Source organism: Coffea arabica, chromosome 3c (genome assembly GCF_036785885.1).
Source record: "Coffea arabica cultivar ET-39 chromosome 3c, Coffea Arabica ET-39 HiFi, whole genome shotgun sequence".
Lineage (NCBI taxonomy): Eukaryota > Viridiplantae > Streptophyta > Magnoliopsida > Gentianales > Rubiaceae > Coffea > Coffea arabica.
In genome coordinates this window covers 15,356,926-15,383,925 of record NC_092314.1, presented here as the reverse complement: position 1 = coordinate 15,383,925, position 27,000 = coordinate 15,356,926, and the positions used below count along the sequence as shown (strand labels likewise).

The following is a 27,000-nucleotide window of genomic DNA, read 5'->3' as shown; positions in this document are numbered from 1 at the left end:
TATTGTTGAGTAGATAAATGTGCTATTAATTTATCATTAGATCAACATGTAAATTCAAAATTAAATATTTATATATAGCTCATACTAAGCATAAAATAAATTATTAATATCTTGAAATATTTTTTGAAAATAATTTTCACAATTTATTCCTATTTGCCAAATAGAAATCTCCATTTAGCCTTATAGATAGGATCCCCATCTATTTATGAGGCATAATTAATGGACATCGCAACAAAAACTAGCACAGTTTTTTCAAACTTTTATTTGGCACCATTAAATTTTTGGGATTGGAAATACAAGTTACTATTTTCTCTTCTAGAATTTGAACGATAAAAAAAAACCGAATGAAGATCTATTTGACCATCTCTTTTCAATGGATATTGGTGAGCTAAATGGAACTAACATTTTGACTGCAATAATGCCATGGGAAACAGTCAACAGACAAAGGAGAGACTACCAAAAATTTTCTAAAAGTACATGCTTCTTACATTTTCACCTTTTAACTCGTACACATATGATGATAATAAGGGTCCGTGAGCACTCGTTAAGATATATTTTAGGTATCATATTTTTTAAAATATAAAAATAATTAGAAAAAATAAATAAATACAAGAAAGGTTAAGTAAGATTAGATAGGAAAAGCATATAAATACAAGAAAAGATAATAATTGTTAATATATGTATATATATGGTAAGTTAGATGAATTTTAAGTATGTCAACGGATGCCCAATGGGCACTGCTAGAAAAAACCCATATAATAAATATTGTATTAAAGGTAAGAATTATAGTTTGCTTACTGTAGTGGCCAGCTGATGATCTAGATAAAGCTCTCTTTTCTATTAATGGATACATTTGAAAGAAGCAAAACTTAACTGATAATATCATACAAGAAAATTGCTGGGGCTCCTACGATCACAGTTTTGATTGAAGAGTGCAATTAATGGTGGGGATGGGTTTAATTTGAAATTCGATAGATGAGATTAATTTTTTTTTTCGAAACGATAGAATTTTATATCATCATAAACAATACAATTTTGGAGCAAGGGCTCCGATATTTACAAGAGTGCATTTAGCACTATGGAATGGCATAGTTCCACTCCATGTCACAAAAATTCAAAAGAGCAATTTTGCTCAAACTGTAGCATAAGCTATCAGTACCTTCATTCAACCTCTCAAAAGAGCACATTCGAAACCATAAGGACATTTGCTGGACATCCTCCATAATAGCAGCTATTGCTATATTCCCATCTTTCCCATTCTGAAATTGTGTCATCATCTTTCTGTTTTCAAATCGTATGTTGATTTTCCTCCATCCTTTCCCTGCTGCCTTGACCATGCATAATCTCACTGCCTCTGCCAGGTCTTGATCTTTGTTCCCTGACTGTCTCTCTCTTAGTGACCAAGCTGTTATCCCTTGGTTTGCAGTATTCAAAGCTGTGATGCCAATGCCAAAGGATTTGTCTTCCTTCTGGTGTTGGACTGCAAGCTTCAAAATTATAGTCTCAGCATCTATTTGTTCCCCTTGTTCATTTCCAGTTTACCTTCTTGTTTCTGCTGTGCTCTTTCTCAGATTGTGTTGAATTGCTTCCATGTGTTCCTTTCATTCCTCAGTTGCCTTTTCACTAACTTTAAACGGCTCCTGTTGTGAGGAGTTGAAAATTCTTGCATTTCTATCTTTCCAAATCTGCTAAAGCACATTAACTGTCAAGGCTATGTGATCTTCACCTTCGTTCCTAGTTCTTGCATTCATCATCATGTTCCACCACTATTTGAAGCATCCAGCTTGGTCTTGTAGTCTATCCCATTGTACCAATGCAAATTTCCAGATTTCCTTTGCTTTCTTACACTGCAGTAGCACATGCTCAATGGTCTTCACACTCTCTCCACACCCACAGCATACAGGATCTCCTTTTTTTGTTCTGTTAAAAATTTGAGCCTTGACTAGTAACCCATTGTTGATGCATTTCCACACAAATATTTTCATTTTGTGTTTAATAGGCATCTTCCATAGTGCTTTCCATAGTTCCCTGTCTGTTTGTTGAGAGCTGCAACCCTCATCTTTGCTTCTCTGCCTTCTTTTCCTTTTCCTTTTGTTGCAAAGTTTTGTATCCATTTGCCACTGTGTATTGACCATTGCTGTTGTGCTTCCATATCATGCTATCTTCCCTGTTAGACCAACTTATTGGAATGCTCAGGATGTGTTATGCATCCTCCTTGTTGAAGACTTTGTAGATCAGAGTCCTGTTCCATCTATATTGAACCATGAGTTGTGAGACTTTTTGCATGTCACTTCCCTTTGGTTTCTGTGTCTTTATCCTCCCACCTCTGTCATTGTTAATCCATTTGTCCTTCCAGATGTTAGTGCCTCTTCCATTCCCAATTTTCTTTTTACAGCAATCTTCGATAACCTCTCTAGCACTCATTAGACTTTGCTAAATCCAGAATGCACTCTTTGGCACTTTGCCTTCTAGCATTGAACCTTCTGGAAAATATTTCTCTTTTAATATTTTGCTTACCAAAAGATTTGGTTGTGTCATTATTTTCCAGACTTGTTTTGCCAGCAAAGCCTTGTTGAACATTTGAATATCCTTGAATCCCATTCCATCTTCTTCCTTGTTCTTGGTGAATTTTTCCCATGCTATCCAATGTTGCTTGTTTTTCTTGTTGTTTTGTCCCCACCAGCATCTTGCCATCATGGAGCAGATTTCCTTGCGTAGCTTCTTTGGGAGTTTGTAACAAGACATGGCATAAGTTGGAATAGCCATTGTCACTGCTTTTATCAAAGTTTCCTTGCTAGCTAGGCTTACCAATTTTGTTTTCCAGATATCCATTTTCTTTCTGATCTTGTCCTTTATGAAGCCAAATATTTGTTCTTTGGTCTATGTGATTATCATTGGCAATCCCAGATATTTCCCTTGACTCACTGCCTGAATCTCTCCCAACTCCTCCTTTGTTGCTTCCAATATTCTCTGATCAGTGTTTTTTAGCAAAAACACTGAGGATTTCTCCAAGTTGATAAGCTAACCTGAAACTGCCTCATACATTTTTTAAATTGGCTTCAACTTTTTGGCCTCCTGTTGATCTGCTTTGCTCAATATCAGTGAATCATCTGCAAAAAAAAGATGGGTTAGTGCAGGTCCATTTTTGCTGATCTTCATTCCTGTCATTGTTTGATTTGCCTCTATTCTTCTAAGTAGACTTGAAAACCTTCTGAGCAAATGAGAAAAAGGTAAGGTGACAGAGGGTCACCTTGCCTTAGTCCTCTGTCTGGCTTTACAAACTCTCTTGCTTCTCTATTAACACTGAAAGAATAAGACACAGTAGTAATGCATTTCATTATCCAATTTATCCAAGTTTCACAAAATCCCATTCTGTCCATCATAGCTCTCAAGTAATCCCATTCGATTCTATCATAGGCTTTAGACATATCCAATTTAACAGCCATGCATCCCATATGCCCTTTCCTTTTGTTTTTCAGATTGTGTAGGAGCTCATGAGCTAGGATAACATTATCAAGAATCTGTCTGCCTGCCACAAAAGCAAACTGGTTTTTGCTTATGCACTTATCTAAAACAGGTTTGAGCCTATTCACTAGAATTTTTTAGATGATTTTGCATAGAACAGAGCACAAACTAATGGGCCTATAGTGCATTAAGCCAATGGGAATGGGGATTTTGGGAATCAAGGAGACAATAGTATGGTTTATGGATTTGAGCATCTGACTTGAATGGAAAAAAGCTTGAACTGCCTCAACAATATCATTTTTAATGATCTCCCAATAAGTTTGATAAAAAAATGGTGACATACCATCATTTCCTGGGGCTTTATTGAGATTCATAGAAAACACAGCCGTCTTAATTTCATGTTCATCCACAGGTCTGACAAGGATTCTGTTCATTTAATCTGTGATATTTGTTGGAATCCCCTCAAGTATCTCATGAATGCTGTCTTTTCTTGTTGCTGTCTTTGAGGCAGTGAACAACTATCTGTAGTACTTAGCTATTTCCTGCCCCACTGCTTCTTCTGAATCTGTCCAGCTCCCATCCACTTTCTGCAGTTGTTCATCTTGTTTGCTCTTCTTCTTCCATTGACAACCGCATGAAAGTATTTAGAATTCTTGTCTCCCTCCCTCAACCATTGCAGTCTTGCTTTTTGACTCCATAATTTTTCTTCTTCCTAATATGCAACTTTCAGTTGTTTCTTCAGAGACCCCACTTCCTCTTTTGATAGCTTTCTATCCTGCCCCCTTTTTCCTTCTAGTTTGCTTTTGATTTCATCTATCTTTTTTTTGGTATTACCTATCTTGCTTTTGTGCCATTTCAAGAGATTTATCCTGCAGTTTGTGATTTTCTTTGTAACCTTGAACATTCTGGATCCTTCACATGGTGTTTTTCAGGCCTCTTTGACTACCTAGAATCCATCCTCATATTGCACCCATCTTTTATCAAAGAAGAATCTTTTTTTCCTCCTTCTATTTGCTGGGCAAGTATCTAGTAATAAGATACTGTGATCTGATGCCCAGTTTTCAACATGTGTACATTTTGCATTGTTAAACACCTCTAACCACTCAGGAGAGCATAACTCTCTGTCTAGTCTTTCTTTTATTTCCCCTTCTTCATCCCAACTATTCTTCCATGTCCAAGGTATTCCCTCAAATCCTATGTCCACCAGATTGTTCCTACTGATGAAATCTCTAAAATCTCTAAATGTCCATTCTTCTCTGTCCCTTCCACCTCATTTTTTTCTCCTTACACCTTATATCATTGAAATCCCCTATAATCACCACTTTCTCACCCCACAATCTTTTCCTCTCAGTTATTGTGATCCATTGTTGTTTCCTCACTTGTCTTTTACAGCTGGCATAGATTGCTATTATCCTCCAACTCACCCTTGTTTCTTTATCTTCTATCAATGCTTCAATGGTGAATTCAGTATGTTGGAGTTGCTTTATTTTAACTGTATCTGTCCAGAATAATGCCATTCCACCTGCTCTATTCACTGCATCCACTGTATAACAGTTCTCTATACCCAGTTTTTTTTTTGTATTTTGTGCATCATAGTTTCCTTATTTTTGGTTTCACTCATCATAATCATATCAGGGGAGAGGAGTTTGTTGAACTCCCTTAGTTGGGGAGCTGTCAAGGGGGTCCCTGCTCCTTGACAGTTCCACACCATTATCTTCATGGGTTACTGGGGGACCAGTTAAGGCTGATCCCCATCCCTTCCCCTTGTGAACCCCTCTAGTCATTTGCATTCTCACATCTTATCTTTTTGCCTATTTGTTCCTGTTCTGTGAACTCTTCCATTTCTTCATCCCTCAAATGAAATTTCCTTTTTCCCAGATCTTGTGACTCATTCTGTCGTTCTGTGATGTCCATTAAAGGTCGTCTATTCCTGTATTGCATTTTGACCCCCTTGCTTGTTCCTTCCTGTTCCTTTTGGTTTCTGTGCCTCAACAGTCTCTTGCGTATCTGAGTCTACCTGCATGTATTCCGAATCTTTTCTTTTGTTCCCTTCCAGCAGGTCAATGTTGGAGTCTCCTTTTGCTTTCTCCTCTGTCAATGATTTCTCAGGCTGTAGTGTTCTTGGTTTGTTCACCAATTGTTCCAAGTTATTATTATCAGTAGCAGCTAACATCCCTTCATCACCCTCCTGCTCCCATCTCAGTTGTCCTCTCCCCATCTCCTGAGCTTTTCCTGCATCTTTTCCACTTTCTCTTTCTGAACGCAAACTTGTTGTGATGGGTTCTTGATTCCTGTCCCCTTCCCCTCTTTGTTCCATATTACTTGCTGCCATACATTTCTCTATGAGTTCCTTTTGTGGTAGTGTGGGAGACTGGAACTTAGGAATGAGTTCTCCATTCCTGTAAAACCAATGCTGTCTATCATTAACCTTACTGTGATAATAGGTATTTTCCTTCTGTGGTGACAATTTCCCTCCTCCTGCTCTCAACCAAGGTCCATATTGGTTTTCACTTTGTCCTCTGCTTAGTATTATTTGTGTCTTGCAGCTCCTCTCACTATGTCTAATCATTCCACAATGGTAGCAGAAATCTAGACATCTTTCATATTTAAACTGTAACCATTTATAACCTCCATCCAATTTCACAGCTGTTCCTCTAGGAAGAGGTTGGTTTAAGTCCATGGTAACCCATAGTTTCAAATGTTTCCCTTCTTTTCCTCCCCCTTGTGGTATAATTACCTCCTTCACTTCTGCAAATATACTCCCTATTCTCCTGCCAACTTCCTTGGCAATCTAGTGTATAGGTAAGCTCCGGTGTATAGATGAGATTAATTGCAGGACACAATTTTTAAGAAGTGACAAAATTTGTTGTAATTTTATATATTGTTGTATCAGTGTCTACATTTGTTGTGTTAGTATCTACATCTATTATAATACTCCCTCCGTCCCGTTTTATTAGTCTTGGTTTTTTTTTCACACAGATTAAGAAAGTGTAATTAATTTGGTTGGAAACATAAATTTAGATTAATAATTTCCTAAAATACCCTTATGCTAATCACGAAGAGTGCATTGGAAAAGCTCAATGTATTCAATGTAGTGAGTTAGTATTTAATAACAATGTATTAATAACAAGATATTTAATAAGGGTATTTTAGACAATTTGAAAGATTATTACATTCCTTAATGGGGAAGTGGACTACAATTTGGGACGGACGAAAAAGGAAAACAAGACTATCAAAGTGGGACGGAGGGAGTACTATTTACGTTGTATCGTACAATTAGATCCGGTGATTGTAAAGGCCCTTGATCCACACAGTGATAAGTAAAATCAAAAGATGATGCTTTCTTTGCAATTCCAACTTTAAAAGCAAAACTTTGCGAATTCATCTTGACCAAGCCACAGATGAACAAGCATCGGAGCAGGATAACACCCTATATGCGAGTAGGAGAGGTTGCATGGAATTTTTTGGAGAACAACTGATGAATAAATTTCTATCTAGAATCCAAAGTTAACCATCTAACATGATAGTAGCAGACAAGTTTCGCTCGCGGGATTGGCTATGCTGTTGATATTTCTTATATTCCCAACTAAGGTGGCTCTTTTTGATTTACAGTAATACTAAAGGGTTGGTTGTAGAAACCGACGGTGACGAAGGTTACCGGGGGGCGAACCGGCCGGTCACTGAGAACCTTATGGTTCTTGAGAGCCGACATTCCCTTTGTAAATTAGGTCCTTTGATAACTAATTAGAGTTGACATGAAATGGATCACAGCAGAAAACATATCTGATGAATCATTAAATCCCTCTTAAAGTTACTTCGATCCTGAAAGATCTCCAAGAATTGCAAATTATCACCAAGTAGACAATTAAGAAAAGATGGCTAGCCTAGCCACAAAAACACATAGAAGGATGGGATCATACGAACCAAACTATATGCGTACATGTAAAAGCTCAAGTCTGCACAGGAATTTACAGTGAGCTATTTCAGGAGTGCAGCACCAAGTTACTCAATTGTTTTGACATACTGTTTAGGGGGATAGCAAACAATCATTTCCCACCAAAACCAACATTGGATTAGACAAGAATTCTGTTTGCTACGTAGCAATCTATTGAATCAATCCAAGTCATCAAATGAGACAGTAAAGTCATATGGGAAAATGAATATCAACCATTTCACAAAAGTGACCAAAATCAAAACTGGATGAAATACAGTAACATGAAAGTTTCAATTTTGTTTGCTTCCAGTGGTGCACATCCACAAAAGCATCCCAATTTTGATGACTCACATTTGACTGATGAAAGTCAAGTGCTTAGTTCAAATGAGTGCCGTCTGATAGGTAGGAATTTTACAACCCCCTGCAGAAAACTTCGAAGAGTGTCATCCTAATGAGGCTTTTGTTTACCATCCATCAAAACCACGTCTATAGGGAAGCAGATTATGAGGGGACCAAATTGTAGTGTCTCCAGATAATGTCCTCGTGGCCAGCAATGCATGCAAGCCAGCACTGCTAGGTATGACTGTGGTCAACAATCCGAGGCATTGATGTGTTCAAATCAGATTGCAGAGCTTGTGTTCAGCGAGCCAGCGCAGGATGCTCTCGGTTGGTTTCAAATCTAATAAGGATCCAAATGTTCAGACGGAACAGAGTCCCAATAAGAATATAATTAGCTCAAATGCAGTGTTCTGAGCCATTCACTGACAAAAAACTTCACAGCATGCGCAGCGAAGCAGACCCCAAAGCATCTAATGGTAGCTGAGTTGGCAATCACTGGTTTGATAGAACAAATAAGATTAGCATCTAATAGATACAGAATAGGTAGACAAAATGTGCAGTTTAAGTCATTAATATCACCGCCATGCAAATACACTAGTTCAGGAATCATATACTTTACCTAAGTTGCAGGCATAAATTTACTTATAAACAAATGAATCATTATCAACATTAAGACATCAATATATGGAAAGTTCGTTTATGAGCATTACTCGTATCTTTGAGGTCCCAAAAGTTCTCATGTCATCATATGCATATAGAAATGTAGATGCTTTGACTGATTCGATATTGTTTCCATTCAAAGGAGCTTAACATTTCAGACTGTGTCACCTACTAAAAGTAAATGGATTCTACATGTCCAACAGATACCATCCAAAGCAAAACCAGGCACATACAGAAGCCAATTAGATCATATTCTAACCACTTACAAAGCACAATCAAGCACATTAATGAGCCAATTAAGGCATTCTCACAACTTCAGAATTCACAACTTCAGAATTAAAGCAAATATACAACCAATTTCAAGCCTCAACAACTGTATCTTGTAGAGATACTTACTAACCTTTTAAAGCAACTGTATTTGATGACAGAACAAACATATCAATCATGATGATCATGGAAGAAGGAAATTCCCATACCTGTAAACTCCAAACTGAACATCAAGTGGGTAAATTTTCACTAATTGTGCATACATGTGTGTGTGTGCGCGTATGCACTCACAATACAAACCTTTACCAATAAGAAAATAATTATACGTGCTTATGCAGTTTAAAGAAACTAAATAGTTGCATACAGCTAAATTAAGGAATATACCATCATGGCAATAAGAAATATCTTGAAGTAACTGGAAACAAGCATAGTAAGGACTGTATCTTTGCACCTGTCCAGTTGAGAATCAAGTTAGTATCCTACACAAGTATAGCATTTGTTAAATGAACTGGAAAGATAAATCTCAAATCCACATCAAAACACTAATGCAAATTTGCAATTTCAACCACCATTGATGAAAGCCAGAAATTCTAGATAGGTTTCCCAGCAAAATCTTCAATCAAGTGCTGAAAGCTTTTTTGCTCATCCTTAACAAGATGCGTGCCTCTAACTTGCCAACAATACTATCTTGCTTTTCATTCTCTAAAGTCTAGTACTAACAACAAGACCAATCAAAAGTATCTTAACCATCTTAGGTAGGAGCAACTGACAGGTTGACTATTACTATGTCCCAATAAAGCCACGGGCTGTGTTCATGATTCAAGCAAGTCAATACTAATTAATCCACAAAAGTGTAGGCCAATATAAAGTCAGTAAGTACTGTGAAACCATTATATCTTCCAGAAGCATGTCCAGAGATTTTGTAACAATCAAATTTCAACTCATAATCAATCTAATCATTATTTTCAAAATCTAATGAAAGTGACTTTACCAGTAATAACTTCTCTAATTCATTGTATTTCATTATTAGAAGCAAACTTAAGATACTTGTTATTAGAGCTATCAAAGGAAATATTTCATAAGTCCTACAAGCCAGATGATCTACCTGTCAAAAGTAGCTATATCATAAAATTCACAATGACAATAAATTTCCTACGATAAAATGCCAAACTGATCCAAAATGCAAAGATCACAGGTATCCCACTGTAGGGCCACTAGATCTTTAGTACTTTTCATTCTCTTACATATTATTAGCTCTTCAACTCTTAGTCATCTTCTTTCTCGTGCCCTCTATAGTTCAGAAACAACTATATTTAAGACGACAAGGTTTAAATCTTGATGCAAGCAGATAGCCAAACAACTTAATTACAACTAGATAATGATATCCCAAAATCTGGACTAATGATTTTATACATAACTCAACCCACAGCACAGCATCTCAGTGACTAATGTACAAAAAAATGCTAGTAACTCAAGAAAATCCTCACAAATCATGAGTCAAGCAATTCACTAAAAGCTATCACCATATTTGATGGCTTTTCATGATTTCATCAAGTAACAATTTGATATCAAGCAATCAAACTCCAGACTAGCCATTTTGTGATTGATACGTGGTCAACAAGCACAAAATCAAGATACAAGTTTAGATAAGTTCTTTTTCATAAAAAAATGGCATAAATAGCTGTATTTCAGAATGTTTAAGGTGGAAGTATTGCACTTAATACTTCTAATTCATTAAGTTGAACTTTTATTCATAAAATGACCCATTAAGCCATTAACATATTTCAAATCATAGTTTCTTAGCAGCAAGCCAACTAGTCCAGGGATATGTTATCACGTTGTGACATATAAATCCGCCTTATTACTCGAAATTAAAGTTAGATACATCAATTTGGGTTTGGGGGGGGGGGGGGGGGTTCACCATCACCGTATGCCCAAATCTGTAAGCACTTATCTTGGAATTTATTCTTCCTTGACATCAAGTTTCTAAAGTTTTTCCTCATTTATAAATTGACAAGCCTACAAACTTCACAAATTAATTAAATTAGAAGCCTATTTCAGTGTCAACAATACTCAGTTGTATGAAGTTCCAGAAAGTCACTGACATATGACCTTTTAACTTAACTCTTAGCTAAAAGTATGCATTCTAATTAGCAAATGAATTTCTTAAACCTAACACTGCAGCTAACAGAACTTGCGAATGGAGGCAAAATTCTACCTCATACAGATGAAACTAAAAGAGGAAAAAAATGTTCATTTTCTACAAGGAAAAACTAATAAGAAAAGCAAATTAAACATAAATGATACTTCAGCTAAGGGAATTATTAACCGATTATCACTAAAAAATTTTAGCATGACATGCAGATAGAAGAGTTTTTTCTGAAAGTTTCCCTAAATCACGCCTCTTTCTACACAGCATTTCAAACCCTTTTATATTTATGGTGCAACTACGCAGTAAAATATTACAATCTGACATGTTGATAATACAAAGATTAGCTCCCACAGCTTGACAATATTAAAGTTCTATTACTTAACTGCTCAGATTCAATTACTTTGATTCTATGAAAGATATCACGAGAGTCAAAAGCAGTACATTAAAAGCTATAACCATGTTTGATGCTTTTCATGATTTCTTCAACAGTTTGCTATCAAGGATAAGATATCAGGTAAACTAAACTCCATACTAACCAAGGAATTAGTATTAATGCCCACAAATACAATGCCAACTTTAAATATACACACTGCCAAATACACTGCCTATACCCAAGCTTTAACATGTTCCTTCTCCCAGTTATTTCCCATAAAGTATTACATGATAATGAAGTTCAAGTTTACCAAAGCTCAATGCACAAATAATTACTCGCTATACAAATAACTGCAAGGACATATTACTAGGATCAAATTGCACTTTTAAAAACTTTTGCTTATGAGAAGAACTATAAATATATGTTCTGTCACAGTTCCTAAGCAGCAAGCCAACTCAATCAGGAACTGGCTATCTCATTGACGTAAATACGTCGACCAAAGAAACAAGCTCCATAATAGACAAAAAGTAGAGCACATCAATGAAAGAAATATCATCCATAGAGATGACACTTTTTTTTTTTGCAATTAATCTTCCTTGACATTAGGTTTCTAAATTGTTTCTACAGTTAAAAAGATAAAAGGTGACTTTAGAAATTTATTCAATCGAAAGTCAGCTTAGATCGTGACAAAAAAATTCAGCTGCATGAGATTTTAGAAAATCATCCAACAAATATCCTTCTTGACTACTACACACATGCTTCTTAAGGAGTGCAAAAAATTGTTGAATTGATCCTGCGGCGAACCGAATTTATTGATGGAGGCAGGAAATAAATAGATTGGGATATATACAAATAAAACTAAAACAAAAGCAAAGCAAAGGAAAATGCTCAAGTATTACAAGGATAAAAAAATTAGAAAACCAAATTAAAAATAAATTAAGCCACATGTCAGAGACAACTAACTGTTATTACTTAAATATACAGATAGAGGAGCTGTTTCAGGAATAAATCCCCTGAATCATGCCTCTTCGCATCCTTTCAAAACACTTGTTGTACTGATGGTGTAAATACACATTAGTCTATTACACCATGCCATCTAGGTAATTGTTCAGACTAGAGCTTGACAAAATCAAAATACTAAACTACTCTGCTCAGTTTTAGATACTTAAAATGCTACCAAAACTATAAACTCTAAAAACGACTGATATCATGAAAATGATGAAAAGAGTTGATGGCAAGAATACCAAGCAATTAAGCTAAAAAGCTGATATCATGTTATGGGCAATGATAGCGTTTTTATGTCACTATTCCAAAAATTGCATGCAACCACCATGAAAACCTAAGTGAAAAGGCTTACAAACTCCTGGTTGTGATGAAACTAAAAATAAAACTTAAAGCTTTAAGATATAAAGAATAAGAAGCATTTGATCATTCTTGAAAAGGAATAATGAACTTCTTGCCAGAGGTCAAACAATACAAATACACATAATTGAAAACCAATGAAAACGCACAACAGGTTAGAAAAAGTTTTGGGTCATTATACACAGTTTAAAAAAAAAGGAGAATATTGTAATATTTAACAAATACAAAGGCCTAGAGTTGACCACGATATACTCCTCTTGCAAAGATCCACTGTTTTGCTTGCTTATAAATAAAATATGTATTTAGAAGAGAGAGAGAAAGAGAGTTTCAAAAATAAAAGAGTTTAGGTGAAAGAAAAAGAGTACAGAAAAATAAATAAGTGAGCTTCGCACACACAGGTCACCGCTATTCATCTAAAACAGACAGAGGAAGAGCAATTTTGCAAACACAATGGTCCAAAGAAAATGCTGCCATATATATTTGCAACAAAATAAAGTAAAGATGGCTTGAGGACCACTTACTCCAGAACTCCAACTGAAGTATTCATCAGAAACTTTGCAGAACCGATGAGTACCACAGACATAAACAAGAAATTTCCCAAAACAACATCAATCAAGACCTGCAACCATATAATTGATCCCATTTGAATTAAGTTAATGAAAATTCAATTTCACACAAGATTCATTTTCATTCATTGACATCAAAAACAAAATTCAAAGCAAAATGGAATACGAAATTCAGGTACTTCAGACTAAAGGGATACGAACCTTTCCAGAAAACCGCAATACTGCAGCAAAGCTCATTAACGAAATGCTTTCCGAGTCATTCACATTTAACACCCATATTCTGTCTTAAATGGATAAGGCCATTCATATAAATCCAAATGACTTTAAGTACATCATTTAACAAAACCCAATAGATCAACCAACCTCACACAATAACACATGGGGTTGATATCACCAAATAAAGGTGATATATTTGAGGCAGAGTTATTAGAACAAGGAAAATGAGTGCTTGGATATGCATGAATACTAATCATGTCGCTCTAGTCTTCTTGAACTTTGAAACATTGCCACTTTATACTACAATAACATAACCAGAAGGATACAAGAATCCAACATTAAAAAACCCAATAGTAGTTTCCACATTAAACACTGCAAAACCAACAAAAGAAAAAACAAAGAACATAAGACAACCCAGTAGATAGATACCATTAAAAAACACACACATCAGATATCATAGAAATAACAAATACCAATCTAAAAAACTGAGATTCATGTATAAATATTCAAGGAAAAAAGTGAAAAAGATAGGCATACATGTACCTCAAAATCCAGAATATCTCTGGTGAACATATTGTAGAACAAATGTCTATATGCCTTAGGCTTGTGCAGAATCAAATCAATTAGAATAATCTACATCACACCGAAAGAACAAATTAGCAAGCTAAAGACACATTTACCCAAAAACAAAAAAATATGAAAACAAAAAACATGATATTTCAACTTTATAGGTGGGAATGAATGAATTACCATGACTTCACACTCAATATATTCATCAGCCACCTTTTTGCAATTCCCCTATAAAGAAGAAGAAGAAGAAGAAGTTGGGTTCTCACCAAATAAAGAATGAGAAAAGAAAGTGGGAAAGTGAGAAGGGAAGAGAAGAATTTAATACACATTTCATGAGGCGGATGTTTCCGGGAGAATACTGGATGTAGAGACTCTTGATTGGAAAAGAACATTCAACACATCTAAAATCGCTCTTCTTCTCCATCCTTTTGGTCAGTGATGCTGTCTAAAGGTGTGTTGAGGGCTGGAATTGGTGGTTCAGAGTAAGATTTTTTCCATTCCACTTTATACTTTCGGTTGTCCCAGAGTGTCCCCTTGTTCTATTGATATGCACAAAATTGATGACCTTGTCAATGACACAGTATAATTTTTTAGTAGACTACGACAAATGTCGAGCACATATTAGTGATTGCTCTCAAGTTCCAGTTGTACCAAGCGTTTACAGTAATTTCTATCCAGACGTTAACAAGACACAATTTTGAAGATTATCACTAAGATCACTGTTCTTCCCATATTCTCTATCAGTAAGAACATACAAGAGCATACATGGATTAATAAAAAATATAAGGAATGCATCAACAAGTAGTACTGACATAAGGAATATGTATTACTTGAGTGTCTGTGGATGTATAGGGACTATACATAACTAACTGTAGGAGAGACTTATAAATTGTAAGCATAAACGACATAAAATCTTCAGCAAGGTTTTATGTAAACCAATAGCAGCATGGCATTCAAATTAAATAGCTGATAAAATAAGTTTTACAACCAGATCGCGTGGACAACCTGAAAAAAAGATCCGTTTGCTGCCAATTATTAAGTAGGGATTTGGAGTATTTTGAAGATTATTCCTAGCCTGAAGCAGCAGCCCTTCTAGACTGTAAAGTTACATTATTTTTCCAAAAGACAAAATGTTACCTATCTAAAACAGGTCCATATGCGCATATCCTTGAACTACTTCAGATTTGTCATTATATATCAAAGCCTTCATCAACTATCTCAGATATTCAGAACCTAAATTCTGCCAAGTAAATGGGCTATACATTACAATCTGAATCATGTTTCACTAGTTTCTGCCGAGCTCTCACCTTTACACCTATTTTCCCTCTAATAATTGTTTCACTAATTCTTTTTCAAGTCCCAAATCGTGAACTGAATCTGGATTTGAAGCATCTTTAGTCCAGTCAAATATCGCTTAGAAAACATTCCATCATGCAGTGATTTGTCAAGAAAAGCCTCGAATCAGTACTATTTCATCTTTCAGACAGTAATGAAAAACTTTAATCTCACAAAAAATGAAACAATTAATCAAACTCCATCAGCTGCAGTTCTCAGTATACCCAAACATGGTATTTTAAACTAGAAAGAGTGTTAGAAACAAAAAAAAAAAATGCCCCAGTTAAGATTCAAACTTTATTTGATTCATTGAACTTTAACTATCACAAAAATCCAACTAAATCTTAAGGGTTCTATTCCCATACCATGTCAAACCGGGTCACAAGGATAACAATCACAAAACACTATAATTTCCCATGAAATGGGCTCAAAACTAGTCATTGAAATTGTGTTTAACAAGCATTCCAATAATAAATAGGCAAGGGTGCAAGAATTGAAAGAATTAGAGGAAGATTTAACCGGCTTCACGGGATCACGGCACTCCCGTCGTATCTTTCTCTTCCGCCATCATTTTATGTGTAACTCCGTTATAAACTCAGAAGAACGTCTCCAAAACTTACTGGTGCAGAAAAGATGACGGGCGATTGGAATTTATGCAAATTGCAAGGATTAATTCCCCTTCGCACCCCTTATATACTTGACAGTTCTCACTTTGCTCTCAAACTTCTATTTTTGTTATATTTTGCACCCTAAAGTTTGCGTCTAAGTTTTGCCACTTTACACATTCAATAATTATTCAGGACATGTTGCGTTCGATGTTACTTTATTATTACTTGCATATTATGGGAAATGGGGTAAAGTTCGTTTGAATATTCAATATACATAAATTGCCGACCAAGTTCGATTAGTTAACTTTTATCGAGGTTGGAATTCAAAGTTTCAAATGCCTTTATAAAGTTAATCAATCAAATTTGGACAATGGGAGCAGAGATGAATTGGATGGTTCCAAGTTGGAAATATAAGTGAGAGATCCTAGATTTAAACCTTTCAACTTATACTTAAAAAGAAAAAATAAAAATTGGACAATAATATATGTTTGCTTATGTCGCACCCCATTTTTCGTAATAAAAATTGTATTTACAAAAGATGTGATTTTATTTAAAAAATAAGTAAAAAAAAAAGGTCTAAAATTAGGACTTTGAAAAATGCGACAATTTGGACCCAAAATTTAGTCTAAAAGGATTTTTAAGAAAAAATAGGAGTCGCTACTTGGCATTGAGTTTGGGTATACCAAATCACCCAAAAAATGTTTTTTACAAAATAAAATAAAATAAAACCCTTTTCGACAACTCCAGGTCTTTGAAAAACAAGAGAAAATGAGTTCGGGAGTCACGATTGAAGAAAAGGAAGTCAAAGGTTAAATTAACTCAAACCTAAGGCACCCTTTCAATCTAGTCTAAACTAGTTGCGATGTTTAGTCAAAAAAATTTCTAATCTAATCCTTAAATTTATCATGTTTGGATATTTTCTACATGAATGCAAACCTAAATTTAGAAAATATCGGAAGGGACAAAATGTCCATTCAAGGGTTTAATTGATACCAATCGCATTAATTGCGAAATCCAAAATAATCTCTTGAAAGAGGTCAGGAGCATGCATGAATGAAATTCAAAGAAAAGAAAAGAAAATTAAATTATATATCTAGATATAAGTGGCCAAAGAATAGGGATACAATATTACAGGTATGAGAGGCAAAAATTCGTGACATAATTTTCTTATACAGGGATTAAATAGGGTATTTAAACTAAAAAGTTATAATCGTTCATTTTCCCATGTTCAAAAAGTAATTCTCCTAATTTAGATAAGCAAATGAACTAACTTATTTTGCAATTTCTTAAATGAGATGCAATCCTAAATGATATGGAGTGTGTTTGGATAGTGGGTTATTTCTCCAAATATATTTGCTTATATCACCATTACAATTTTCAATACAGTTTTTTATCTTCCCAATTACTTTTTTATCTCATATACATCACATCACAAAAAGTGTTACAGTAAAAATATCTCAAATAACCCACTATCCAAATACACTGATGATTAACACATATAGACACATAGGAGCACGTAGGAGGACATAAGAGCACATAATTGACATTTAAATAATAATAGGGGTACCTCCCTTTTGAAATGGTGACTAAATAGAGTCAAATTATCTTATTTATACTCAAAATGAACAAAAGAATAATGGCACCAATCTAATTGAAAATAATAATAATGATGATAAAAATACTAATTTCACATTAATATATCAAACATAAAGAAATTTAAGAACATCTAAAAATCACAAGTTAAATATATTCAAAAGTAACATAATTAGCTATTAAAGAAAAGAAACAATTATAATAGAGAGAGTCAAAATTCACTAGGGACTGAATTACAAAAATTTAAAAAAATTTTATGGTCAAAAATATATTTTTCAAAGTTTAAAGGTCAAAATTAAATAAAAGATAAAGTTTAGTGACCAAATTTCAATTAAATTAAGGGCCTAACTGAAAGAAATTTAAAATGTTTGGTCTACAATGAAATTAATCGAAAGACTAGGGACTTAATTGCTAAATTGGCTTCTGATTTCTTAAAACAAAAGGCCATCGGACCTTTCTTTTAATTTTTCTTGGCCCAGAGCCATCCAGCCCGGAAGAAGAATGTGGGCTGTTTTTCATGAAAAATTACCCAAAGTCCAGATTAAAAACCCAAAACAAAGGTTTGTGGCCCAACCGAAAATCAAGAAGCAAGTCTTCTTGTTTTTTTTGTTTCTTTCTTTCTTTTCCTTTCTTTTCTTTTTTCCTTCTCTTCTTATTTTTGTTTCTTCTTCTTCATGGCGGCTGCTGGTGGCGCCGCTGGTCGCCAGTCGCCGGCGATTTTTTTGATCACAAAATTTTACCAAAATACACCTCCCACTCGATTTTTTGCGTAGAATTCGTTTTTTAAGTTAATTTTTACAAAAAATAATCCGAAAGTGGCCAAAATGCCAAAAAACAGCCTAGTCTTTTATTTTTTAAAAACACTATAACCATCACTAAAAATCATACAATTTATACCAAAACACTCCTTATGATTTTTACAACATAACTATGAGCTGAAATCAATAAAAAGCGACAACAATATGACGAAATTAAAATAAAAGTCCAAAAATGAAGAAAAATTATTCACATGTTTCTAAAGCTCAAAACTTCAAAATGTTTGAGCAACCCCACGTTTTCAGGCCTTGCACTAACCATATAATCATCTATTTTAACAAAAAATATGCACAATAATGGGTACTTTAATTTGGTTTCCCATTTAAGCATTTTTTCAAATACTTGGCATGCATGCACAAAAAATATTTTCTTTTCCTTAATCTAGCACAAGCCATTTCCCAAATTTTTAACAATACAACAACAATGATGCAAGACAGCAAAAATAGGAGAAATAAGCAACGAAATATGAATATAATGTGAAAAACAAAACAAAAAAAAAGAAAAGAAAAAAGAAAAAATACCTCTAGAATATTGTAGTCACTTGGTTGAGTTTTGTGGTGAAATTTCTAAACCTCAATGGTCTGACCGCTTGTTTCCCTTTTTGTTTGATTTGTGGATGGGTGTGTGAACTTAAGAGAGGCAAAGAGGGACCGAGAGTTGGGGTATTGGGTTTGAGTTGTTTGTGTTTTTTTTCCTTTTTTTGTGTTGTGGAATTGAGAGGGAGACGGCAGAAAAGCTCAGAGATGTCTTTCTTGTTGTGAGTGCGTTGTTTTATCTACCTTGTATATAAGAAAGAAGGAAGGTTTAGTGTTTTCCATTACTTTTGCCAAGTGGCTTCTCATTCATTTGACAAGTGGCAAGGCCAAATATTTCTTGCAAATTATTGAAGCCTTCTCTTAAGGAGGAAGGTTTAGTGCTTTCCTTTATTTTTGCCAAATGGCTTCTCATTTATTTGACAAGTGGCAAGGCCAAATATTTCTTGCAAATTGTTGAAGCCTTCTCTTAATATTTCTTTCAAATTGACAGTGGGATTAGTAGCTTTCTTTTGGCATTGAACTGTTTCTTTCTCAGTATTGCTTTCCTTTTCTTTAGCCATGTGGAAGAGTCAAATATTCCTTCCAAATTGTACGAAACCTGTTCTTTCTTTTGGCATTGAACTCTTTCTTTCTCAAATTGCCGGGGAAGCCTTTTCTTCTTTTCTTTCTACCAAACGGCTATTTTGACCAGACGGCTATTCTGACCAAAAATTCGACGCACCTATTCTAAGCAAATCCAATTCCAAATGGCTATTCTACCAAACCCAATCCGAAACGTCTATTCTAGCCAAAAAGTTGGGATTTTTATGTGATTCGAGAGATGGGTTTTGTGAGTTCCTTCTTTCAGAAATTGCCGTTGAAGCCAGTAGCTCAACTGCCACTCCAGACACTTGATTTCATGTTGCAGAAATTGCTGCTCACTCACATGGTGTTGTACTTCAAAGGAGGAAAATTAGGAGCAGGTGAACTGCCTTGCCTACACTTGCCGTGGTTTTCTCTTTCTCTAATATCAAATTAACCCATTTCATGTTGCAAGAATTGATTTCATGTTAACCAATTTCTCTTTCTATTGATTTCATGTTGCAAGAATTGTGGGGCAGTCACGTGATAATTGTACTTCAAAGGAGGGAAATTGGGAACTTTTTGTTAGATTAGGTATGACATTCTATTCTCATTAGTTTTCCCATTCAGCCGTACAATTATGATGAGAAATATCTTTTCAGATGTGATTTTTCCCTTGTTCCAATTATGATAAGAAATAGGTTTCCTATTCATTTAGCCTGTAAATTTTCCAGTAAATTATGAAATCAAAAAATGGAATAGAGGTATTTATCAGTGCATGGTGCTGGTTCGTCTGTCTTATGAACTGCAAGAAGAAGCGTTTTGATCTTTACACCTTCTTTGAAGTCTCTTTGGTGAGAAAAAGTCTTTCCCTTTTTTTTTGTCAAATTTTTCCCGTATGAGTAATAGACGGATTAATAAATTCTAATATACACATATGCTTTAATTGATAGGTTCTTTCTGCTACGGTTCATATCATTAGTCAAGGAATCCTTTAACTTGAAGGTCAACTTATTGTCTTTCTTGAATCTATGAGCAGCTTTTCTTCATTTATGCGACTGTATTTTCAAAAGTGAAATTTCAGCGTTCCCTTTTCTTTTTAGTAGTTTTCCTTCAGTTTCTGCTTCATTTATTTTAAGTTTGCTGGTGCTATTTGTTTTGTGTAATCCTTTATGAAACAAATAGTTTTTATTTTAATAGGTAATTGTGTTAATATTTTCTCAATCCAATTGTGCTGCTGCAACCTATTCACCTGAAAAAATAAGCAAAAAAATGAAGATATGAACCCAGCTTCCAGTGCAATAATCCTTATTTTGAAATTTGGTGAATTCTTGAATATATATATTATTAGTGACATACCTACAAAAAAGAGAGATCCATTTGCTAATGTAATTATGGCCAACTGAACTGTCCTATTGGTTTGCATATGATCAATGTTCTATCAAACAGCCAAATTGCTATATATACTAGAAAAAAGATTATAACAATGGACAATAATAACATATTTTGTGAGCCAAAATCATTAGCACAATATATTTTGTGAGACAAACTTTTGCTTGTGCTGATTTTGGGGCTGTATCTATTATGCTAAAGTTATTATTACATGATAAGTTCATTTTTAACTAATTTCAATCTCCTGCTACTGGTGCTTTTGTCTTTAATTACAATAGACATATCTAAAATATGTGACCTGTTGTTGTTCTAAATGAGGAATAAGACTGATTATCTATTTTTTAGAGAACTTTAAGGTCAATGCAGAGAGGTTGTTATTGGCAAAGCTTGTTTAGTCATCTAAGTGACTATTGGTTAAACAACTTAGGGCTTCGTATTTCTTGTTTCTAATTGATTATTTAGTGTGTGCCTTGTTTGCTATTTCGTTTAGTCTAGACTTGTCTAGGACAATGGAAAGCTTGATGGTCACCTCTTAAGGATATTGTATATAGAGCATCCTTCAGCTATTATTCATTGTAACCCTTTTAGGCAAAACTCGTTCACTCCTTTATATGACTATCAGTTAAGCAACTTAGGTTATTGTGCCTATTTTACCCCAAGTTGCATGTAATATGCTTGTTGTTTTGTCTAATCTAGACACAACATTAGGAGAATGAAAAACTTGATGATTACTTCTTAAGAACGAAGATTTGAATGGTGGTACTTGTTGTAGTCTAGCCAAAAGCTGGGCTCCAAAGGCATCAAATGTAATAAACATTTCTAAAGGAAAATAAAGGTTATTAACTTGGCATTCGGCTCAGTTGTGCTTTTAGGTGTCCGCTGATATCCTATTAAAATTACTTTGTTTTGTTTATAGTGCATCATTGCTCTTGCTGTGTTTGCCTCTAAAGTTTGAATTATGTATGCACCTATTTTGCTGTTTTTCTTTGCCCTTTTTTGTTCATGTTCTTTCCCTGATATTTCTTTTTCCTTGTATTTTGTTACTTGGATAATCTACACTTCATCCTAGACGCATAGCTTTGTACGTTTCCCTCTCTGATTTATTGTTACTGTTGCCAGGTATGTCTAATGTTTCATTCTGACTTTTATATTATATAAATAATTTTTACTTTTCTTTTTACAAAAAACTCTGTAATTAGCTATATTGTCTCCTTAGTTCAAGATTTTTTATGCTTTTGTTATTAGAATTTGGTGGCTCTATATGCTTAATTCCTTAAGCTTTAATTAGTCATGTGTCTAGTTGGTTTTACCTTTGTTCTGTCGTTATTTTCTGTTCATTTGATTGTCTGATATTGTTTGCATAAAAGTATATAAATAACCGTATAACATAAAGCAATTATATGGTTGGCTAAATAGTGATCGAGATGTCTGATAGTCAGCCATTACCTTAGAGAAGTTCTTTTAGTTATTTTATCATGTCTGCCTTGATGGACTAGCGTCCTTCTTTTCTTATATATTTTGTTATAAATGAGGATTCTGAGAATGCTACTGGTATTTCTCCATTTGAGGTGACTGAAAAATATGGATAAAGTTAGTTATAGAAAACAAGCTATTCAAAGATGGAGGCAAAAACGGTTAGATAGGCTGTCGCGACTTCGTGGTCCGGGACTCTCAAATGTAATTAATGTGCCTCATTTGCTTCTTATAAGCCTAAATAACAGCCAACTATCTATGAGCAGATCACTTCCATTTCTAGAAAATCAATTTCTTACTATAAGAAATAATGGAAGCCAAAAAATTATAAGATATAGAAGCAAAAAATCCCAAAGAGATGGCTTGCTTCACTCCATATTGTCGATTCTTTTTCCCTTCATAGATTTCTTCATTTCCCCCTTCAACTACCATGAATTTCATGTGCCTATATTTCTGCTGCCCATTATAGCTTTCTATATTTCTGTTGACTTGAAAGTTTCCTATATCATGTGGACTATATTTCTAGTGGAATTGCCAGTTTCATTTTTGTTTTCCATTTTTTTGTTGTTTTTGTGTGTGATACCCAGCCAGTTGGTTTTCCTGCTAATTTGAACTTTCATGCTTGTAGCCTTTTCTATTAGTTACTGAGGCTACAAACTGTCAAATTCTTACTGTTGTATGAGGATAATTTATTAGAAATTTAGTTGTAAGAAACCCATAAAGCAAAAGGAGGGGTGGTGGTATTCAGGAAAAAACAATAATAGCTATCAATTGATACATTTTTCTCGATAAGGTTCTGAGATTTGAGTCCAATTGAGCTATCCTGTAAATTGGATATCGAGTTACCTCTTCCAGCCCCTTCTTTGCCAGATTTGATTAGTTTTAGGTAAATAAGTAAATAGAAATTTTGTGCACAATTGGAACTGTATATTTGATACTAATAAAGTTTGTGCACGATTGGATAATTAGAGCAGTGGACATTCTTCGCATGACAGATCCAATCTCAAGCGAATTGGAACTGCATGTCGAGAATGAGTCAAATAATTTCAACAGACTCAGAATAGTCTAATGAGTAGGCACAAGTAATAACTACCGAATAATCTGATTTTTATGCTTTTTTCTTGGGTATGAATACTGCTCTCACCATGTAAAAGTGTAATGATTGTAGGAAACAAAAATTATTTGGTTTTGCCATCATTCACAGTAATTCCATAATGTCTTGGGTATAATATGTTTTGTTTCCTTCCATAACTTATGATTGGGATCCAATTCTTTTTACGCAACATGAAGTTACTCAGAATTTGAATATCATTGCCCAAGTCAAAATCTACAATAAAAACTTCTACTTCCAAACAAATAACTAATATTTCAGGATACACTTGCTAATTATTTATACTTTAAAACAAAAAATTGCTGGAGCTTAACTTTTCTGTTAAACTAGCATATGCAATCGGAAAGCATTCGATTGTGTGTTTCATTCGCTACTATGAGGCAGATTATCAAGGCCAGAAGGAAGGAAAGTATAATATTATCAAGGCATACACTACTGAAGAATCAGTTCACATTCCAATGGCAATCACGACTGCAGAAACGAATGAAAAAATTCCAGACCTTCATGCTACTGTCCTGCAGTCTGCCAAGAAAAATGAATTGTTCAGTCCATCAACCAAAAAATTGCTTGATACCATCGCTGAATCTTCTGCTACTGCAAACAAAGTGCCGCCTCCAGTGACCACAGCAAAAACGACCTTGGTTTTTAGAACCGTGCCTTCTGAAATTGGTTTGAATTTTGCTGAAGCTAATACATCTACCTTGCTGCCCACCAATGCACCTGCAAGTCCTTAGAAAAGGCAGCGTGATGATGAACTCTGAACTTCCTTGAAGCCTTTTGAATTGCTAATTTTGCTAATGTCGAAGCACTTTACAGCTGAATTACTAATCTTGCATCTTTTGACATAATATTGACATCCATTAAGAAATTGTTCTTTTGTGCACCTTAATGGATCTCAATATGTGATCTTTTGTAATTACAGCCTATCATTGCACTTTATATTAAGTATTCAGCAAGTCATCTCATTTCTCTATAAGACTAACTTGTACTTGAAGATATCAAGCTGTTTGTAAAACTACTTGCCAATCTTTTGTCATCTCCTTTTATCTTTTGCAATGCTAATGCTTTTTTGGTTTTGTTTAGTCTTATATTGTTAGCTGCATACTTGATTGGTAATTTATAATTAGGAGAATTAGAGTTTTGGTCCCCAATTTATTACCGACGCGCGAAATTAGTCCCCAATCGATTGCATATAATAAATGTGGTCCCCAATCTATTCAATTTTGCTCAAAATTAGACAATTGATGGGTTTTCATCATTTTTTGATAGAAATAAGTCACGTGAGAGCATATGCCCGTACTTAAAATCCTTTTTCCATTTTTTTAAGCAGGAAAACTCATAAAAAACTATTTCATGCTTTCTTTCTGGTGCCCTCATTCCTAATTAGCAAAGACAAAACTCAATTAGCAAATGGAGTTAATTATATTAATTAGTGATAAGGACGCCAGGCTTGACCTGAGCGACCCATTCCTTGGGCTCGTCTTCTTCCATAAACACAACGGACTCTGTCCGGCCGCTGACGGAGGCGGGCATGGTTTTGCCGCTGGAAAGCACTTTCAATCTGGATTCCATTTCCCTTTCCCAGGGCCTTCTTGGCATAGAATTGGAGCTACCAGCAGCAGCAGCAGCAGCTCTAGTGTAGGAGAAGTGATAGCGGCCGGAGACAGAGCCGGGTTCGGAATCGGCGTAGTCATCCCCGCGGTTATTGTGGTGGTTGGAAGAGCCAGAACAGGGCTTGCAGTTCTTGTACGTACCCGAAGCCTTTATTCCAATGTCCTTGATCTAAAACACAATAATAATGCCTAATGATCAACAAATGTAAAACTGGAATGAAAATATTACTCCTTAGAGAATTATGTAGCAGAATGAAAAGGGCAGAGTAATGGATGGACATCAAACTACAGTACTTGAGAAGTGAGGGCTTTGATGGCTTGTCTAGTGGAGGGAGTGGAAATAGCGGCGGTGGCGGCGTCGTCGTCGTCATCATGCTGGGGTTGGGGAAGAGATGCGGCATTGAGGTGTTGTTTAGAGCAAGCTATACAAGTTAACATTATTTACTGCTTGACTGGACCAGAGCTGCACGCCGAGGAATTGAGAATGTAGAATAGTTTTGCCTTTTGGGTGTGGGATCTCCGCTGTAAATCAAAGTTTAGCTTTCGCCCCCGGGGTACCGGGAAAAAAGTGGGTCAGCAAACCAATGGAGGAGTACATGTACTCGGGAATTTGATCAGAGCATGATCAAGTGCGAAGAAAAAACGAGGAGGACGACTCAACTTATATTATGAAGCATGAAGGGTCGGTTCAGAAAATTGCAGTAGAAGTTGGAGAAGGAGAAAGTTGGAGAGAGAGAGAGGTAAGTGTTAGCTTCATTTGCAGCAGGATTCCTTCCATTTATTATTCTCTCTATTTTTTGTTTGTCTACTCTCCCTCCATCACACTGCCTTGTTGGATATCATCTTTCATTAAAATTCTAAAAGCGAATCAAATACTATTGGGAGGAGTTCATAATAACTAAAGAATTGTATATATAAAGAATTGTTTGATGTGATTCTTTACTTCTATTCCCATGGTGTTGACTACTTTAAAAGAGAAAAGAAAATAATTATAATAATAAATCAGAGCTATTAGTAATAATAATGAATTAGGCAATAAAAGAAGAAAAGAATGTGAAAGGGAAAACAAAGAAGAGCGAAGATGCAGAGAGAGAGAGAGACTAGTGTGAAAGAAAAGGTGTTGAGATTTGTGGGGTTTTCAATGCTCTCTCCGTGTGGTACTGGTGCATACAGTAGGGAGCATTTCTGCAAGGAAAATATCATAAGAGAGGCGGGCAACGGGTTCTGCTGCAACCTGCAAGTTTCGAGCTTTTCCCGTCCATGTTTGTCACATTTTGGGTTTAAGTTTCTAAGGGAAACACTTCACAACCTCCTGGGGGCATGGCCTCATCTGGTTTTTCGTTCTTGTTTCTGGAGCCTGAAGAGAAGAAGGGGGGACAATTAGTGTGTTTTGTCTTTGCTAATTAGGAATGGAGGCACCAGAAAGCAGGAAACAATTTTTTATGAGTTTTCCCGCTTAAAAAATGGAAAAAGGATTTTAAGTACAGGCACATGCTTTCACGTGACTTATTTTCGTCAAAAAAATAATGAAAACCCATCAATTTCCGTCAAAAAATGATGAAAACCCGTCAATTGTCCACTTTTGAGCAAAATTAAATAGATTAGGGACCACATTTGTTATGTGCAATCGATTGGGGACTAGTTTCGAGCTTTGGTAATAAATTGGGGACCAAAACTCCAATTCTCCCTTTATAATTTTAAGAATGTTATTTCACAAACATTACTGTTAATCTTATCTTATACGAAAATATATCACAACAGATTATAGGGGGCTTAGGCTGTGCTTAACACAGCCGATAACCTCCTAGTTTGTGACAGTATGAGAACAAAGAGCCTAAAGATGTGTTGGAAAACTTTTCTTCTTTGAAGAGAGGAGCGGCTGAGAGCTAGATGGAGATTGAGGAAAACAATCTCTTTCTCTTTTTTTTCTTCCCTTCTTGAGGGAAAAAGAAAGAGCCGAGAGAAAAAATCAAAGAATTAGGTGGTCTCTTGGTTTTGTCAAATGATGGTTTTTGACCGAAAATGAAAAGAAAGGTGCATGGAGACATTGGGTGTAAA

General features: G+C 35.2%; 3 protein-coding genes and 1 long non-coding RNA gene across 10 annotated transcripts; 1 reads left to right on the top strand and 3 right to left on the bottom strand.

Annotated features, from left to right (window-relative positions):
* Positions 1–2,202: 2,202 nt before the first annotated feature.
* Positions 2,203–2,766, bottom strand: LOC140037842 (uncharacterized mitochondrial protein AtMg00310-like). The gene is made up of 2 exons (XM_072082985.1): positions 2,518–2,766; positions 2,203–2,433 (listed from the first exon to the last, which is right to left on the bottom strand). The coding sequence occupies exons 1-2, from the start codon at positions 2,764–2,766 to the stop codon at positions 2,203–2,205; spliced, it is 480 nt and encodes a 159-aa protein (XP_071939086.1).
* A 4,608-nt stretch (positions 2,767–7,374) lies between these two features.
* On the bottom strand, positions 7,375–19,018 carry LOC140004025 (protein ARV 2-like). 6 transcript variants are annotated; one of them, XR_011841608.1, is made up of 10 exons: positions 15,759–15,975; positions 14,230–14,443; positions 14,085–14,132; positions 13,878–13,967; positions 13,661–13,706; positions 13,320–13,402; positions 13,074–13,171; positions 9,050–9,116; positions 8,799–8,888; positions 7,375–8,233 (listed from the first exon to the last, which is right to left on the bottom strand). XR_011841608.1 is itself a non-coding variant. In XM_072082373.1 (10 exons), exons 2-10 carry the CDS (start codon positions 14,326–14,328, stop codon positions 8,130–8,132), a joined length of 711 nt encoding a protein of 236 aa, XP_071938474.1. In that variant the 5' UTR covers positions 14,329–14,469; positions 18,778–19,018; the 3' UTR covers positions 7,375–8,129. The 6 variants fall into 6 exon arrangements, 5 of the variants coding, with proteins under 5 accessions (XP_071938474.1, XP_071938473.1, XP_071938472.1 ...); XM_072082373.1 differs by lacking the exon at positions 15,759–15,975 and adding an exon at positions 18,778–19,018 and having other exon boundaries at positions 8,799–8,874; positions 14,230–14,469; XM_072082372.1 differs by lacking the exon at positions 15,759–15,975 and adding an exon at positions 18,778–19,018 and having other exon boundaries at positions 8,799–8,874.
* Positions 19,019–19,023: 5 nt separating this feature from the next.
* LOC140037655 (uncharacterized) lies at positions 19,024–24,355 on the top strand. 2 transcript variants are annotated; one of them, XR_011841610.1, is made up of 3 exons: positions 19,155–20,207; positions 20,307–20,358; positions 21,815–24,355. It is a non-coding gene; the product is annotated as an uncharacterized lncRNA (long non-coding RNA). The 2 variants fall into 2 exon arrangements; XR_011841609.1 differs by having other exon boundaries at positions 19,024–20,207; positions 20,307–24,355.
* Positions 24,356–24,754: 399 nt separating this feature from the next.
* On the bottom strand, positions 24,755–25,380 carry LOC140037841 (protein Brevis radix-like 3). The gene is made up of 2 exons (XM_072082984.1): positions 25,237–25,380; positions 24,755–25,111 (listed from the first exon to the last, which is right to left on the bottom strand). The coding sequence occupies exons 1-2, from the start codon at positions 25,378–25,380 to the stop codon at positions 24,755–24,757; spliced, it is 501 nt and encodes a 166-aa protein (XP_071939085.1).
* Positions 25,381–27,000: the final 1,620 nt, after the last annotated feature.